Raw genomic sequence first — 17,794 nt, forward strand, 5'->3', positions numbered from 1 at the left:
TTACACTGCAAACAGACAAACTGTTGAGGTTGAGGCCTAGTCCCAAGTATGCAAAAATTCCTGAGTCAGACCTCAAGCATCACAAGCTTGTGCAGCCCGTCACGCTCTTTGGTGGCCATGCAGCTCCTGTCCTGCTTTGTCTGGGCAGGATAACCTTCTTTCCCTTTTCCTGCCATGCCTTATATGGAATAATTTGATTTAAAAGAGGGAGGCTGCCCCAGGGTCCCAGAGTGAGCCTTTTCTGTTCTTTGTCCAGTGAGTCCCTCCCAGATTCAGCTGATCTCAATCTTGCCCTTCGAGTTTTAAGAGGAGTTCTACTGGCCCAGTCCATGCCCCTATGGCACTAGAGGCCTTATGGGCTAGTCACAGCCTTCTTCTGCCCCTTCAGTCTGGGAAAGATGGTAGGGAATATTTCATTCATCCCTCAGTTATAGATGTCTCTTTAAAATTTCCATGGGTCTTCATGGCCCTGTCGGTTAATCAACAAAATCCACCAAAATCCAGCCTGCCAAGTGCCTAGTCCTGGCAAGACTCTTTTCTCTAGGCCCCTGGCCTGTCTTCTGCCTTTCTTGGGCTTCTGTCCCTTTCCAGGCTTTAGCTCTCCTTGACTTAAGCCTGCTCAGCTCCAACCTCCCAGCTGTGCCCTCAACCTCTTGTTCTCCTCTGATCGCAGGCAGATAAGGGCCCGCACCCTGGGGAGGAGTCAGGCAGGGCCCCACCGCCCTCCCAGGGGTGCAGGCGGGAGGCTGCTGCTGCTGCCTGTGACTAGCGCTGGAAGCTGAGCCAGTGGAGGGAGGTGGACCACAGCCCCACCAGGGTCAGTTCCACGGGGCTGTAAGTGGCTGGGAACCAAGCCCGGTGGACATGGGTGGAGCGGCCTCCCTCCACTGGGCTGCAAGCCACAGGGAACCAAGGCCGGTGGAGGCTAGTGGAGTGTAGCCCTGGGGGCTGTGCCCCACCTCCCTCCATTGGGCTGCAAGCACCTGGGAATCGAGCCCAGTGGAGGTGGGAAGAGCGCAGCCCTGGGGGCTGTGCCCCACCTCCCTCCACCGGGCTGCAAGTGCCTGGGAACTGAGCCCGGTGGAAGGAGCCTGCCTCCTGGGCCACCTCCACTGAGCTTGGTTTCCAGGCACTTGCAGCCTGCTGGAGGGAGGTGGGGTGCAGCCCTGGGGCTATACTCCACCTATCTCCACCTTGCAGCCCCATGGAACTCAGCTCGGTGGTGGGAGGTGGAATGCAGACCTGGCTTTGCCCACCTCCCACCACCAGGCTGAGCTCCATGGGGCTGATGGAGCCGATCAGGGCGCAGCCCAGCAGCGGGAGGCACTCCAATAGGCTCTGCCAGCCCTACAAAGTGCAGCCCAGTGGCAGGCAGCAGGGCATCCGGGACAGCAGGCAGCAGGGCATCCGGGGCTGCGCTCCCTGCTGGGCTGAGCCACATGGGACTGCACGGAGCAGCTCTGAGCGCAGTCCTGGCTCTCCCCTGTCTTCCACCACTGGTTGCTGTTTCGAAACGCGAAATGTTTTGAAATTTTCGAAAGGTTTCAACTGGCCTCGTTTCATTACAAGGCTGTTTTGAAGCCCTCTGTTTCTTTTTTATTTCACTATTTTGAGCTCAAAATGAGTCAAAGCAGTATTGAAATGAAACATCTGCCAAATTTTGCATAGCCCCAGCATACATTTATACTACATCGCTTTAGACAGACAGTAGTTTGGACCTAAACCTGCTCCTATTGAGGTCAACAACAGAACTCCTGTTCCTTTGACTACGAGCTGGTTAGATATCCTATACCCTTTTGTTGTAAGAAACAAAGAGAAAGAGAAGGGTAAGCAGATTCAGGATCCTTTTCTTTAAACAAAACACTCCTTGCAATTTATGGTGTTCCTTCTTTTTATGTCACTAGCTATTTACTCCATGGACACTAAATTATATTTGGTTGTGTTTGTTTCTTCAAAATATCCTTAATAGATTTTTTCATATAATAAATACTAGAGTTAAATAGCAAATAGTCGGCTTTGTCTTCTAAAACTGACTTTCACCAACTTATATGCTATGAAAATAATACAGTTCATATGCTAATCAGATTTGTATGAGAACAAATAGAAACTAAAACTTATTTTACTAACTTTCCACTTAACTGAAAGAAAAAGAAGCATCTGACATGTCAGGCAATAGTGGAATGGAGTGATTAAGGACATACAAAAGCAAATATTAAACATGATTCAAAAGGTTAATACAATTGGTTTTAAGAAAGAAAATACTCACAATAAATCCAAGTTTTTTATAATCTCTGGTATACATAGATTTGCGTTTCTCAATACTGCCACTACTGTTGTTGGTCTCAGACTCTGCATCAAAAGCAATTCTTCGGAGTTCAAATATGATATCTCGCTGGGCCTGGGGGGTTGTGGCGTAAAAAAACAAAGTCAGTTAAAAACGGGAAAGAAAGAAATGTCCCTTGTTTTTCAAACAAATGACAAAAAAAGTAGTATTAACTGCAGAGTCCAGGATGAACAGTGCATGTGTGTGTACTCGCGTGCATGCACATTTTGTTTGTTTTAAAACAATCACAAAAGAACAACACTGAGTAACAAGGAGTGTCAATATGATGCATCTACCTTCCCCATTATAGAGACAAAGCCTGGTATTATAGCTATCCTCTAACAGTTCTAACTGGATTGTGATCGATACTTACCTGATCCTGTGGATCCATTTTGGTCATCATTCTGTCCTCCAGAAGATTAAAGGTGAGCACTTGCAGAACATAAAGCTGGTGTGCCATTTCATTATTGATGGCCCTCTGTGCTCTGATAACGTGCTATGAAAGAAAGATAAACAAGTGAGCACTACCTACTATGTTCCTATCACCCCCTCCCATCAGCTGGGCTCAGGTATTCCCTTTCCCGTGTCTGATAAGTAATACTATAAGTTTAACATAGGAAAAAAAGGTAAAACCTATGCTAGCAAAGTACATAGGTACTCCATGAACTGTGATGGTATAGTGTATCCCTCCCCTTAAATTTCTTGACAGAAGTACACAGGAATCTTCTCCTCCAATGCCTTAGATACAGTATATGCATCTGCACATGTAAAGGGCAGAAATTAGTAACAAGACCTAGGGACAGATATGACCCATAAACCAGTTTAAGTGACCAGAAACTGGTTTAAACTTGTAACAATAGATGTTCAGTGCACATAAACCAATTTCAAAATGGCTGAAACTGGTTGGAGATAAACCTGGTTGAATGTAGTATCAGACTTAACTGATTTAGGTCAAACCAGTTTATGCAATGTCTGTCCCAGACCCTTTGCTGGTTTAAGTTAAACCAGACATGCTCTCTGGGCTTGGCAGAGCATTCTGCTCCACAGCAAAGCTGCCCTCCTCCCCTCTGCCCACAGTAGGATCTGCTGGCTTCCCTGTGCCCCCTTCTTCCCCCTCCCTCACCACTGGCTACTTAAGCAGGATCCCTTCCTCCTCTCTCCCACAGCACAGAGTATAGCCAGTATGTGGTATGCTAGCTAATGCTGTGTAAGGCAGATAGGGCAGTGTCTGCTTAGGGCTTTTTGGAGGTAATCACCAGCTCCGATGGTAATGTCCCTGCATTCCTTCCTTTGGAAAAAGCTGTGTAAGAAGAGCTTGTAATGAGTGAGGCTTTGTTTTCTGATGGGGTTTAAATGTTGTGAACAGAGCTGCTAAATGCTCTGTTATCGGGGGGGGGGAAGGGAGATGGAAGGACCCCTCCCTAATCACTGTGTCCTGCTGGGGACTGGCCATGCACCCCTTAGCTCAATTCTGTGGAAGGGAAGGGAGGGCTTCACTAGTGCCTCCCAGCTTCTAGCCTGAGCCACAGCAGGCATTTGCCTGCATTTCTGGAATGTATATCTGGTTACAAAACCAATTTAGCCTAGCCAGGTTAGACTAACCTGCAAAGATTAAATCAATTCAGGCTCAGGTGTTTTGAATGTCTGTCCCTAGCCAAGGGCATCCTTTTAAAGAGAATCCACATCAAGAGGGTATGTGCAAAGTGCATATTAAAAACAGACAATGGGTGTCTAAGCCTAATATTATTCCTGCTGTGGTTATAGCTTGCTGATATAACTGTAATATTACAACTACTGCTGCAAGGGAGCAGCACTGCAGTCCTACCTCTATCAGGCTAGCTCATTCAACATGAGGAAAATGATTTAAAAAGTAACTAAAATTACAATTAAACACCCATAAAACACAAAAAGAAGTCATTATTGTTACAATGCAGGTGCTAAAAATGGTGGACAATTTTAAAAATTCACTGAGGCAGACAAGAACATCCATGATGCTAAATGATACAATCTTCATTTTAAGGGATTGCACAGAAGTTATAAATCACATATCCCCACCACCCGTCAGCACACTAATGTAGAAAAGAATGGGTATGCTAACCAACATGGTACTGTTCAACAGCAATGAAAAACAGGATGCTCTTTCTTCCATACAGAAGAACATTTTTGACTGTGAATGTCTCTTCTACATAAACATCTCCCTGCAAGGAAAAGCATCTATTCCTAGATCTAGTATAATATGTACATAGCCATTTAGGGAAAAATATATAGGAGCAGTCTACTTTTCCCACAACGACCATCTGAAAGACACAGAGAGATCGATCTCCAAACTGCATTATTTGTTTAGCCTGCCTATTGTCAGATGCTGCACTCATACATTTTAGCCTGGCCTTCCCTTTTTGTGGGCTTGTTAACATCCAGTGGCAAAACTCCCAAGATTTTTCAGGGAGAACAGGAGCAAGCATGTATTATTAAGTTTATTATTCCTCTTTTAAGCATGTATTGTGTTTCTTCCATTTAAGTACCATCATTACAAACAATCTATCAGGCTGCAAATAATCTAAACTGAGATACGCAAAAATTAGCTATAGAATCAGCATAGTGGCTGATTTGGTAAGACATGCAGAACTGTGCATCCTTGCATGCTTGGTCGTTGGTTCAAGCCCTGTTATTAGAAATGCATTACTAACACCAGATCATTACACATTTTTTAAACCTTTTCTGGTTTTCATGATAGAGCTCACAACCTCCATGAAAAGAAGAGCCAGAGCCTCCCTCTTCTTCCCCCTCCTCCCATTCCCAATTATTACTTCTTGGTGGTGTAAATGCCAAATGTACTCAAGCTGGGAAAATAACCTCTCTCACAGAAAAATTTTAGCTTACTCATTAGCAGATTGACTAGGGTAGCAAGTCAAAAAACCATAATGAAATACAGAAATAGGTATGTTTATTCTTTCACCTATCAAAAAAATTGCACTTGGGTTTTTCTTCATGTTGATGAATAAAATCTTTCAAAACTTTACGCTAATACTTACTGTTAAGATGATTGAACGAAGCTGTTTTTGTGCCAAAATGTTTGCCATCTCCTGTATTGGTAAAACATAAAGATTTAGCTAGAAGTATATATTTCCATGCTGTAACCACAAAAAGGCTGACTCTCTTTACTGATGTGTTTTACTGTTGCATATTTTTAGTGCTTGTCATCAAGACGACAAATTGGAGGTCTGAACTTCATGAAGTTGGCATTTTAGAAGTATCTAGATTCCAGAATTATATGGAAGGGGGCTCAGGGTATTTTTATGATTTTCCATTTGCGTGTTAGATGGCTCCATATATTTTTAAACCTATTTTTTTTCATAAATACATTATGTAATAATATGGGTGAAATCTTTTGCATTACTATTTACACATACATTGGGATAAGAAAGGTGGTCTCCATAAGAGATAACACCTCAGCGGGTTAAATCTAGAAGTCAAGAGACTCTCTCATAAATTAGAGGTCACTCCTTTACAAAATGCATCTCATTTGTACTGATATTTTGTATTTAAGAAAACCATTATGCTCACTAGGGTCCTACACAGATAAAAGTGACTTCAGAATATAAGTTGTTTAGTTTCTATTAAAATATAGAAGCTAGAAAATAAGACAATTGAGAAACAGAGAACTGCAGGAAAGATGCATCAGCAAGGTCAAAGCAGCATAAACAAAGGTACTAGAAGTGTTAGAAGAAAACCTAGATGAGAACAAAGAGAGAATATTCTAATTTACGGTGAGAATGTAATTAAAGATGCTAACAGTTTTCTCTTCATCAAGCTAATGGCATTATGACAAACAGCAGAATTAAGAAAAGAAAAAAGTGGCGGAAGACCAAAAAATGGTTTTTTTTTTTATTTGCAAGAGTCTGCTAACACAACAGACCATGAGTAGAGCAACCATTCAAATTATAGCAATGCTTTTATTGATGCTTTTTAGAAAGTACAACAGAACTGCAGGGGGAGTGCTAGCCTTACAATGTGCTTCACAATGCAGAGACTGAATGAGGCAAAAAACAGTTTAGTCAGAACTTTTGCCCACTATAAGTAAAAAGGCCATAGCAGGAATGCATTGAATAATTCTTTCCCCATTCAAAGGGAAAATCATGGAATGATTGCAAAAAACATGCGATAGCAGCACACCTGCTTTTGTTAAAGTTTGTTAGTTCCCAGATTTAACCCAAGGTGGAGTATTTTTTATTAGGTTCTTCTTTCTGGTCACTGCTTTTACCTTACAGGTTTGGGAAAATGTTATTGAAATAAATCATCAGGCCTCTTCAGTAAACCTGCTAAAATTTATACCTACTGAGTGGCTGGCTCAGGTAAAAAATATCCTGAGGTCTTTCATCTGGTACTCGAATAGTGAAAAAAGTGAACAAGATTTGCTAGACAAAAGTTCTCCACCTAGTTCTCTGCAGCATCACCTCCATAAATGTGGACTATGAAGAGAAAATATTACACTTTAAACAGTTTTATTTAAATGTGTGCTTTGTGTTTCAGACTTTTACTATAGCAAGAACTATTTTTCCCCTAACACTACTTATTCTACTGTGATTAAGAAGGAGTTTTCTTTTTTTCATTTTCCTTACAGAGCCAGAAAAAGAAAGGGGAAAAAGCAATAAAAGCACAAAAGCATCTAGCAGCAATTCAGATCTGTTCCTTGATTACAGTGTAGCTGACTACAGTCTTGGATCCTCATAAAAATGCAGTTTACAAGCGTTAGCCAAAGCTGCTGGCATCATGCAGGATTTTGATATACAACTGTGGACTGCAATCCCTTTACAGAACCTACAGTGAAATATTCAGACAATTAGTATGCGTTTCCTACATTCTCCAGGTCACAGCACTGTATGTGATTGCCAATTAGGAAGAGCCAGGCAGCACTCTTTTATAGAGCCCAGTATAAATTCTAGACTACAGGCATGAGAATTCTTATTGAAACTCCTTCGACCGCTGTACCTGTATATTTTCTATTTTTGACAATATAATTTTTCAGTTCACTGCTTCGCACATCAGCTAGTTGCAGTAGGTATTTGACCTGCAAATCTTAGTCCTCATAGCAGAACATTAAATTTGCTGAGACTGTATCACCTCATTATTTTGTTCTGGAGAAACAGAATGCAATAACTCGAAGTCAGGAGAAACTTTTGGATGTACAGCCTAATGCTTAAGAAGATACAAAAAGCAAGATGTTGTCTACTTTTAGTTGTTAACGGTTTTGTGACACTTTCTGCAAGTATTTCAGGGTGTTAAAACTTCAGCTCCATCACTTTTGATGACCTGAGACACACCCTCCATATGAATCTGTTGCTATTTTTTTCCTTCCCGGTATGTAATAAAGGAGAAAAGCAAAGCTGCACTGCAATGGTAGAAGCAGTTTAAGTGGGTGAAAGGAAACTCCTGTACCTATGACCAACCTCACAGGGATGTTGTGAAACTCAACTGGCATCTACAAGGCACTATATATGGAATGACTATGTAGAAGTACTGATTTCAGAAGCATGCAAAGTCACAGGTAAAATATATGAAGGTGCTTTTATTCCTGGAAAATGAAAATGGCATCTTTTCAGCTTGAGTTCTACCTAAATTTTAGGTTTCAAACATGGAACTGAACTGTTAAGAAGCAAGGACCAATAGATTCCCCTTTTAACAATGTGAGATCAGATCCTACAACCATATCAAGTAGAACTCATTAAAAAGGAAAGTATTTTAAAAACTACCAAAATTGTTTCTTGTGAACATTTTCCATATTTTTCTAGTCTAATATTTTGATTTTATTTAAATAGATCTCCTTGGTTATTTCCTAGCTCAGCACTGCTGAGGAATAAGAGATGTAAAAAACAAAAATAAACCCCAGCAACAAAAATATTATATTTAAACTGTCATCTAAATGAATAAAATGGCTCCCTTATGCAATACATTCACATTCTTAAAATAGTTCTATTTGAGGCTTCTGATTTTTGGCATTGAGTTAACTAAGTGAAACATTACTACATTTAAGGAACTCCCATATGACAGGATATTTTCTTTTAAAACTCTGGTATGAAAAGGCTTTCACTTTTGAAAAAAAAAAAAAAAATCACAAAAAGGCAAGGGTTTGCTGGCAAAAAACTCAGTGCACCAACTAACACAGCCAGCCTCACAGCAGCAAATGGAAATATATTGTGTGGTTTTCCTAACACTGTCAGTACATTTTACATTGCAGCAGGAGGCAGCCAGAAAAGCATGATTTGCCTCTTGTTGATGCCCGTGCAAGGTAGAAGTAACTGCATGCAAGTGAATGAACTCTTTACTAGTGTAAAGCAAGTGTGAGTGTGCTCAAAATTAGCCCCTTCCTCAGTTCCAGCCAATAACAACAAAAGGGCATGAGACATAACAGTGATGAATGTAAGCAACGAAAAATAGTCAGCATAGGCCTGTAGATGTACAACCAAAACCCAAGACTCACCTGCCTCTTGTCATCAGGTGCTTTGAGGAAAAGTGCATTTATGACTGCAATGGTATATGTTTGGATTTCTTGATCTGTCCTATATGGAACAAAATGGTAATAATAAAGGCAGATGACATGCACACAGATATTCTTCCGGAAATATTTCTCTGGGAACAACAGTATATTAAACTGTAGTGAAAAGATGTTTTTTAAACTAGCCAGATAGCAAATGACTAAAATATTTTATTTTAACTAGACTGAAAGCTCCTAAATTGTGTTGCAACAAAAAAAAAAAAAATTACCCAACATGCAGGATCATGGAGGACAGGTTCTACCTAAACTTCCATTACTTACACAAGGCACAGCCATATTTAAAACTCTTTCCTCTTTTATCTGCATTCAAAAAGGGACATTGCTCAGTTTTCCAGAGAATGGTAGGTAAATGCACCTATCTATCTATTAATCAGTATTTCCCACCTTAACTGGAATATCATCTCTTCATTTGGTTTCTCCCTTTTGTTCAGCCTTGTAAACAGCTACTGCATGGTCAGTTTGGTCAAACCCGGTTATACACAATGAACAATATTACAGGATTGGTTACAAGTTGTTCAGTCATGATTAACAGATTAACTAACTCTATTGAGGGGGCTAATTTATTTTAATATTCATTTCTACCCCTAAAACACTGAGTTTACTTGAGAATCAGACAGTATCCAAGATACTCACCCCTGAAGATGTGGGATTAATTGGCCAATAGTAATTTCTTGTGCTACTTTTTGGTATAGATCATGGCTATTGAGCACCATGGATTCCAGGATCGCTAATGACCGTTGCAAGATAGAGATGTCTGCTGCAAATTTGTTCACATAACTTGCTATCTGCAAATGTAAATACACAGATAATTCATATCTTGTTATGAGGATGGGGAAAAGAGAGAAGGGGGAAACACAAGGTTCAAAAGCAAAGGAACTGTTTATGTAGCAGCAACTTCTTAAACATACACGAAGGAATACCAGGAAAGTGATCAACCAATCTGCTCTCTGAAATATGAACATTCTGTAGCAAATATTGATTCAAATCCCCAGTTTCCTCCAGCTATTTCATCAAACATTCAGACATCATATACAAAATGAATCACCATCAAAAAAGTTTTTTTTTTTGTGGGGAAAATTTTAGAGAGAGAGAAGAGATTTTTACTTTTTTTCTTACATTGCTCATAATAAATGAGCAATGTGGTTATTTTTCTCCAATTTCTTTTTTTTTTAATAGCACTATGACTGATTAAAGCAACTAACGGTCAGAACATTCTAAAGCAAGAGCAAACTCCCCAGTGAAAGCTGCTTCCTTTTAACATAACACACGCACATTTCTCTCACTGTCATGATAACAATTGAAAAATTCTACATGCTACAACTTACAAATCAAGGAACCAAGCCTGGCTCCAGACAATGTTTGATAGTACAAAGTTGTTAAAAAATTGTTAGCTCCCCACCCTTAGTAAATATTTAATCTCTGCTTAAACTAAAACAGTTGCCTTGGTTTTGTGCAGTGTGGTCATAATACCCTTTAGCAAACCATATAAAAAGTTTGGCTATGCAGTACAGCACATCAGAGTGTACCATACCAGATACCCCTGATGGTACACTGTGTACACAGTCTTTAGGAACATTGCATTCTGCTGAGGAGGTGTTCAAAAAGTTCCCCAATTTCCTAGAATGCACTGACAAACATGTCTTAGCAAAACAGCCCATGTGGAAATACAAACGAGGCTTGGGTAGAAGAACAGCTGTTCTGTAGCTATATACTAAATATTTCAGCTTTAACTGAATGAGGTGTCTGCCTTGGATTACACAACTGCAATTAAAAGCTGCTATGAAGGGCAGAATCTTAGTTTAGTGCTTGCGAAATTTTGAGAGGAAACAGATGTGGAAAACCTGCTGTTTTAAAACTTGTGTCACAGACTTAGAGACAAAAGGAAGGGAGAAAAAATAAATCTAGTATATGTGGGAACTGTCCCTGCTGCTACAGACTCCTGTTCCTCTCTGCATGTGTTTTAGCACTTGCACCTGACATAGGGAGTGTCCACACATGCAAGCACATGCACTTACAGCAGCTGAAATAGAAGCGGTGCAAATTTGAGCTGGGGTTTTTTGCCTCAGCACACATGCTTAGACATGCATTTTGTTGTGGTACAAATTGTGTCACTTGGGGCAAAATAACCCTGCCTGGCTCCTCCCGGATCTACAGCCAGGGGGAGCTAGAGCCCAGGGCCAGCACCTGTGCTGTCCCCAGCAGTATAAAAAGCTGCCCTGTCTTGGCCGCAACAGTACAAAAACCTGCCCTGACAAGCAGCTCAGGGCTACTCACTCTCTGGAACTTCTGGGGCTCAGCCTGGGGACACTACCCATATGCCAGCTGGACTGCTGCAGCAGCACCCCAAATCCATTTTTAAAAATATCCCAAAATCCATGTTTTTCCATAATTAACATAAAAGACCACTCTACACACACACACACAGAGCAATCAGTTGGGCAATGTTTTATTGGTATGTTAACAATGTTAAAGTAAAGTGGAAGCCTACCAGTGTCTCTATCATCATGATAAAATAAATTCTAAAAACCTATGTGTGTTGAGGTGTACTTTTGGTTTTCTTTGCACATAATGGGTGTGTGATGGGGGGGATGTGGTGTTTGCAGGAAGGGGTTGGGAAGGGGTGTGAGGGAAGGCAGGGGGGTGGGTGGCGGGATGTGGGTTGGTGTTTGGGTAGGTGTGGGGCAATTGCTGGGGGAACTGTAGATGTGGGGAACCTTGTGGGGGGGCTGCTCAGGAAGGGTGGGTGAAGCCCCCCCTGACAGGGCCCTAGCTCCCCCCAGAGGGCCACAGCCCCTATCCCCTACAGGGCCCCTGCCCCACCACCCAGGGTCCCAGGCACCCTGGAGGACCACAGCCCCTCCCCCCTCCCCCAGGGACCCAGCTCCCCCTGGAGGGCCCTAGCTTCCCCACCCAGGACCCATAACTTACCTTTAGCAGCAACAGCAGGAGGTGCTCTGAGCCATGGCAGCAAGACCCAGCATGGCACACAGGGACTGCGTGCTAGGCCCAACTGGGTCCTGGGGCCTCTCTGCTGCCGGGCCAGGCCCTTGGTGGCAGGACCTGCCACCCTTGGGGCCCCTCTGCTGCCCAGCTGGGTTTGACCCTTGGTGACAGGACCCAGTGCAGTGCACAGGGACCGTGTGCAAGCCCAGCTGGGCCCTGCCAGCCCTGGGGTCCCTGTGCTGCCTGGCTGGGCTGGGTCCTTGGTGGCAGGATCGGGTACAGTGTGTAGGGACCAAGTGCCAGGCCCATCCAGGCCCTGCCACCCTCGGGGCCCGTGCCACCTAGCCAGGCCAGGCCTAGGGCAGCAGGACTGAGTGCAAGGACCATGTGCCAGGCCCAGCCAGGTGCTGCCACCCTCAGGGCCATTGTGCTGCTCAGATAGGCCCAGGCCAGCAGGACCAAGTGCAGCATGTGCTGGCCGGGCACCAGGAGCAGCCCCAAGGCCGGCAGGAGCTAGCAGGCATGGCACGCGGTCCCGGTGCACCATGCCAGGTCCTGCTGCCCTGGGCCTGGACCAGCCAGGTGGCGCAGGGGCCCCAAGGGTGACAGGGCCTGGCTGGGAATGGCATGTGGGGACTGCGTGCCGTGCTGGGTCCTGCCGCCCTTGGCCCAGCCCGACCAGGCAGTACAGGGACCCTGAGGGTGGCAGGACCCAGCTGGGCAAGGATCGGGGAGGGTCTGGGGGGCTGGTGTGGGGAGGGGCCAGGCAGGGATTGAGGGGTTGGGGGCCTGGCAGGGGGAGAGACTGAGCAGGGCAGGGATCAGGGGGTTGGGGGAGTGGGCAGAGCTGCCGATCCCTTACTCACCGGCACTGGAGCCCTGCTGCTGAACACACGACCTTGCCAGCCACGTGTTTCAGCACCAGGGCGAGGGGACAACCTTGGAGATGCTCTGGTAGCACATGCGTGCTTATCTGGACATGCCCATAATGGGCAACATTCCTCCTTACATAGCAATCTGATCACTGACTCAAATGTATGAGGTTAAATGACTAATACATACATCTGAGTTCCTCAGCTCCTCAGGAAGGCAGTAAAGAGAGTGTAGGCCCTTTTAAATTGTTTTGCATTCAAGTGAGGGGAACATAAGTGTGCATGATGGAATTTAGATCCAGTAGTCAGAACGCAGATCAGCATGGCAGGAAGTGACCTTTGTAGTCATCTTTGTAAAGTATAAGGAAGTATCAAGAGTAGGAGCAACAGCAGTGCTAGCAGCCCTTGCCTACATTAGGATTTCAGCCATTGCTGCAAACTGCAAGTGATGATGTAGTTTATATATCAGTACAACAGAATATAGCCTGTTCCATTTTACTGTAACCTCATTTTGAAATCACAGCAATTCAAATCATGTTTCACTGGTGTAAATAATGAGGCATTTGACCTAGTCCAGCTATACAGGTAGGTGAAATTCCAATGAAAACAAAGTCTCAGGCAGACCTATTAATTTTTGTATTGCCACAAAGGGAGAGTTGAAACATATAAATCAGGTTTGTCCATTTGCAGTCACAGACTGCACTAAATTATGTTCCCAATGCTCCCTGGGGGACAGGCAACTTGCATACACTCTTCAAAGCCATTCATGCTGGCCAGAAATAGCTGCTGCTCAGTTGTGAATCCTGAACTAATGTATTTTCCTTTTCCCCTTTAAATAAGTCATGTCAGATTTCTAGGACTAGACAAGGAGAATAAAAATAAGCAAAAAACAAAAGCAGTCCTCTCTATTAGGATAGTTGAAATTCTGAATTCACCAAAATATCTGTCTGAAAACAGAGCTGTCTGAGTGTATACAAAATATTCATCATATGGTTGCCACTGTTTGCTGAACACAGCGTGATGACCGCTCTGTACCTAAAGATGGGATTTTGGGGGGCAGACAGAGGATGTAGTTTGACAAATTCAAAGCATGTGGAAAAAAATTGCTACAGTTATCAAAAATGTTGCTTATGCAAAGCATATTATATAAAACAGTAGGTCCTAGTGGAAAACATCAAACAGAAAATAGGCAAATTTCAATTGTTTTTAAATTTTCAGTAAAAGCTTGTCACATTGCTCTAGATTACACATGTCGGGGAAGGATAGCTCAGTGTTTAAAGTCTCAGCAAGACAGTAAAACCATCAGCATCCGAATAGTCCTGCTGAGGTGTCTACTCCATCCTGTTTCAGTGGTGTAGATTGTAGCCGTGTTGGTCTAAGGACATAGGCAGACAAAGTTCTTTGGGTAAATCTGGTATCTTTTATTAAGCCAATTAATCTGCCCTGTATAATGAAGACTTTAATGTCTTGCCACAAGGCACACAGAAAATCTGTAGCAAATTGGATCACATCATCTGAACCACTGCCCCATGGTTTAATCCCATCACCAGCTATGGGGAAGGGAGGGAAACCCCCACAAAAGAAAGAAAGACAATTATAACAGAATGGTGACAGAAAGCAAAATGCATCTGGTTCTTTAAACAGCGCACTCTTCATTAGTTTCCTGGCCTGGAACATTTTGATGTCATTGAAGGGATACTGAAAGAGACCAATGCAGAATTGTTCTCATGCCAAGTCTTACTGCCGAGCAAACTTTTCAAGCATGTGCTTCATTTTATTTTATAAAGGACTGTTGTGCCAGTTGGCACAAGATAAGCAAACTGTGAGTTGTAAAAGATACGGAGATATCTTCCCTGCTGCTTGGCCAGCTGAAAAGACCTCATCTGTCAGTTGGAGTAAAAAAGAGAAGTGGATAAAGGGAAATGATTATTAAAATCCTACACTGGAAGAAACCCATACAAAGCGTAGGCTGACAGGTGCTAAAGTATGCACTCCATTGAATGTCATGCTGCCGTTCATTATAATTATTAATTTGGTCCCGGTCTGGTAGGGAAAGGGTAGGAGCATTTCTCAGCCCCCTTACCAGCACCCTCTGTGACTGAATCAGACCATCAGCAACTTTAAAGGGCTTAACATGGGAGAACAGAGCAGCAGGTTTCAACGACAGAGAAAATTCCACATGAGTGCAGAGCTCTTTAAATATTTTGCCAGATCAACAGAAGAGGCACTTTTCCTCTGTTTCTATCCTTTTCCTCCTTTTTTTGTTTTCTGTCTTCTCAATGTCTTTCTTCACTGTGTTTGTCACTGCCCTGATAACTTTTTCCTCTTTCTCCTTGCCAGGATGATGCAACGAAGCATTAGAAGATGCAACTCTACTTTTTAAACGAGGCTGCTCAGGGAGAGTTACTTTATACAAATGCCAAGTACTGAAAACAATGGGGAAGTACCAATTTCAGGAGCATACCTACACATTTTTCCTGTAATTACTTTTACCCTGAAAGCAAAAGATGTGACAGGATTGGACAAAGATATCTATGATAACATTTAAAAATCCTTCTGTGGTTTTCATACACAAGTATTAATGGGCTCCTCCAAGCCAAAAGCATATACTGTACTTGGTCTTGTCCTTGACAAAGTGTTTATGAACAGCTGGGTTTTTTGAGGGGAAGGGTGTTGGCAGGGAGGGGGGGTTGTAAAAGGAAATTGATAATTTTATTTGGAAACCATCAAGTTGGGGATTTTTTGTCTTTTTTTTTTTTTTTAAAGAAGCAAAATATGCAACACTATATACTCAAGATATGCATCTATACACACTTATCTATAAATATTTATACACAGCAATCCAAACAGGACACTCCAGCAATTCCCTGAAGAAGTTGCTGCAGGTATGTCTACACCACCACAGGCCATGCCAGGTTGACAATAGACATGCAGTGAAACACACCAAACTCACTCCATGTGTTGTGTGCTTCAAAGAGATGCAATGTAACGCCTTTACTGTGTCACTGAATATGTTTATTGGCATATGACTAGGGCAGCACTAAAGGCAGATACATTACATACCTTTTGGGTATACTGGGCACACATGGGAAGGACAGGTCATGCTTCCCTAGGATATTCTCTAGTACATGAAATACAGACCAAATTAACCCCATTACCTTCAGTGACGTTCCACAGGACCAAAAAACAAAAAAAACCCCCAAAAAACCCCACAAAAAACTAGGCTTAGGCCCATATTTTTTATAAACCAACTATCCCAACCTGAATTAGAAGTTAATTAAAGCTGGGTGCATCCACACATGCAATTAATGCAAAGCAATAAACTCCAGTGCATATCATGCCAGAGTTTATTTCTCCTGGGCGGTCCATTTGAATGTTTGCCCAGATCCACAGCATGCTGAGCTGGGTCAGAGCAGCCATAGCTGGCAGGAGGTCCCCCCAGGGGTCAGCCTGCTAGCTCAGGGCTGCTGCCCACTGACTCAATGTGTTGCGGAGTGGCTGGCTGGGTCATGAGGGTTTCAGTGTGGGGTACTGAAGAGTGAAAAACTGAAGCAGGGTAGTACTGGTATTTATAAGCACTACCCTCCTTTGGAGTTTGTTTACTCTAGCCTAATGAGGTGCATGTGTAGGCGTGCAACATTTAATGAGGAGCTATTTAGTCAACTCCACAATAAATGTCTTGTGTAGACGTGCCCACTGAATGCTAAAATCCTAGTTCTGTATGTTGCTTTTTTACTTCCATCTTGGAAACAAACTTCCAAGTCCATCTTCTCTTAAGTGATAGTCATTTTCAAACCAAATTTAAATTGCAAACACTACCAGAAAAATATTTATTTGGAAAGAAGAGGATAGAAGAGCAGGTCTTGTTCCATGGGATATTTTAATGTTATTGCTCCTGCTGCTATTTCACAAAAATATTTTTAGTCTTAGATTTCATAAAAGCTAAATTTGTGACCCAATTTGTCCTGACAGCACTTTAAAAGAGACATGGTCACTGTCATAAAAAAGCCCCACACTTCTGCCTGCTTTCCTTAAACTATGGGGGCACAAGTGACACAAGATTGTCACAAGTAAAAAGGATTTGTGCAGAAAAATGCTCTATTTTTGTCTCTTCTATTAGTGTATTTTACATTCCTTTTTATAACAACTTTTTATTGTCTAGCTAGTTTTTTTGTTTGTTGGTTTTTTAAATTCTGGGACAAAAGACTTTTGAAAATAGGAAAATGTTAGAAAATTACAGGGCTCTCTGTTGAACTGGTGTACTAGATTCCCAAATGACTTTTAACTCACTTTGCAAACTGACCAGATTTTATGTTAATAGTCTCCATTTATAATACTCCCTCTGGGGAAATAGTCTACCCAACCAAAACAAAAAAATAAAAAAGAAAGCATTCCAACACTGTTCTTGATTCAAGTAAAAAAGAGCTTTATCTATACTTCCATTAAGTGAGGTTGGTATGAATCACAATTTCATAATTAAACTAAAATTAACTTCATTACTAGGGAGTTGCCTTGATTTAACGGTGTCAGTTCCTAATCTAAAATGATTCCTGGCAGATGTCAATTTAAACATGCAGTGGGATATGACAAATTTTATCTCAGATCTCAAAAATAATTCATCCTGCCACACCAGATATTCAAGATATGGCATGGCTGGACACACAGTTTTCAAGATCTGGGATAAAATTCCTCAGATCTCATTGCATATCTGGATCTTTCAAGTCATACTGAGCAGCTCAATATTAGGAATCAGTCTCCAATGCTGAGCTTCATGGCACAGCTTTAAACTTGCAAATGCTTGAAAGACCAGGGAGAAGCTCCCATATCCTGGACTCTCTGTGCACTAGGAAATTTAAACAGGCTTCTGGGCAGTCCAGCTACAAGGAGCAGCTCCAGGGCAGGCTTCATGGTAGCCCTTTAACATGCCACACGTGCAAATTAAACCATGATAAAAAAAACACCCACAAAGAAGCTCCATATTAAAAGCAGATCATCATTGTGACTCATTTGCCATTTTTATTAGATGATAAATTGGTTAAATTTGCAGCATGTTACAGTTAACCGTACAATTAATGTAATATCTTTCAGGGGTCCTAAAAAAAA

At 42.3% G+C, this 17,794-nt stretch overlaps 1 protein-coding gene across 3 annotated transcripts in view; it reads right to left on the reverse strand.

The window, feature by feature from the left end:
• ELMO1 (engulfment and cell motility 1) overlaps positions 1 to 17,794 on the reverse strand; it is a 446,831-nt gene that overhangs the window by 271,180 nt on the left and 157,857 nt on the right. For all 3 annotated transcript variants that reach the window (XM_019538714.1, XM_019538724.1, XM_019538705.1), the window contains 5 exons: positions 9,510 to 9,661; positions 8,802 to 8,880; positions 5,356 to 5,406; positions 2,697 to 2,819; positions 2,267 to 2,398 (listed from right to left, as the gene is read on the reverse strand). In XM_019538714.1, coding sequence (XP_019394259.1) covers positions 2,267 to 2,398; positions 2,697 to 2,819; positions 5,356 to 5,406; positions 8,802 to 8,880; positions 9,510 to 9,661 — 537 coding nt within the window. The remainder of the gene's footprint in view (positions 1 to 2,266; positions 2,399 to 2,696; positions 2,820 to 5,355; positions 5,407 to 8,801; positions 8,881 to 9,509; positions 9,662 to 17,794) is intronic.

The sequence above is a fragment of the Crocodylus porosus genome, unplaced genomic scaffold (genome assembly GCF_001723895.1).
Source record: "Crocodylus porosus isolate Cpor-Errol unplaced genomic scaffold, CroPor_comp1, whole genome shotgun sequence".
Taxonomy (NCBI): domain Eukaryota; kingdom Metazoa; phylum Chordata; order Crocodylia; family Crocodylidae; genus Crocodylus; species Crocodylus porosus.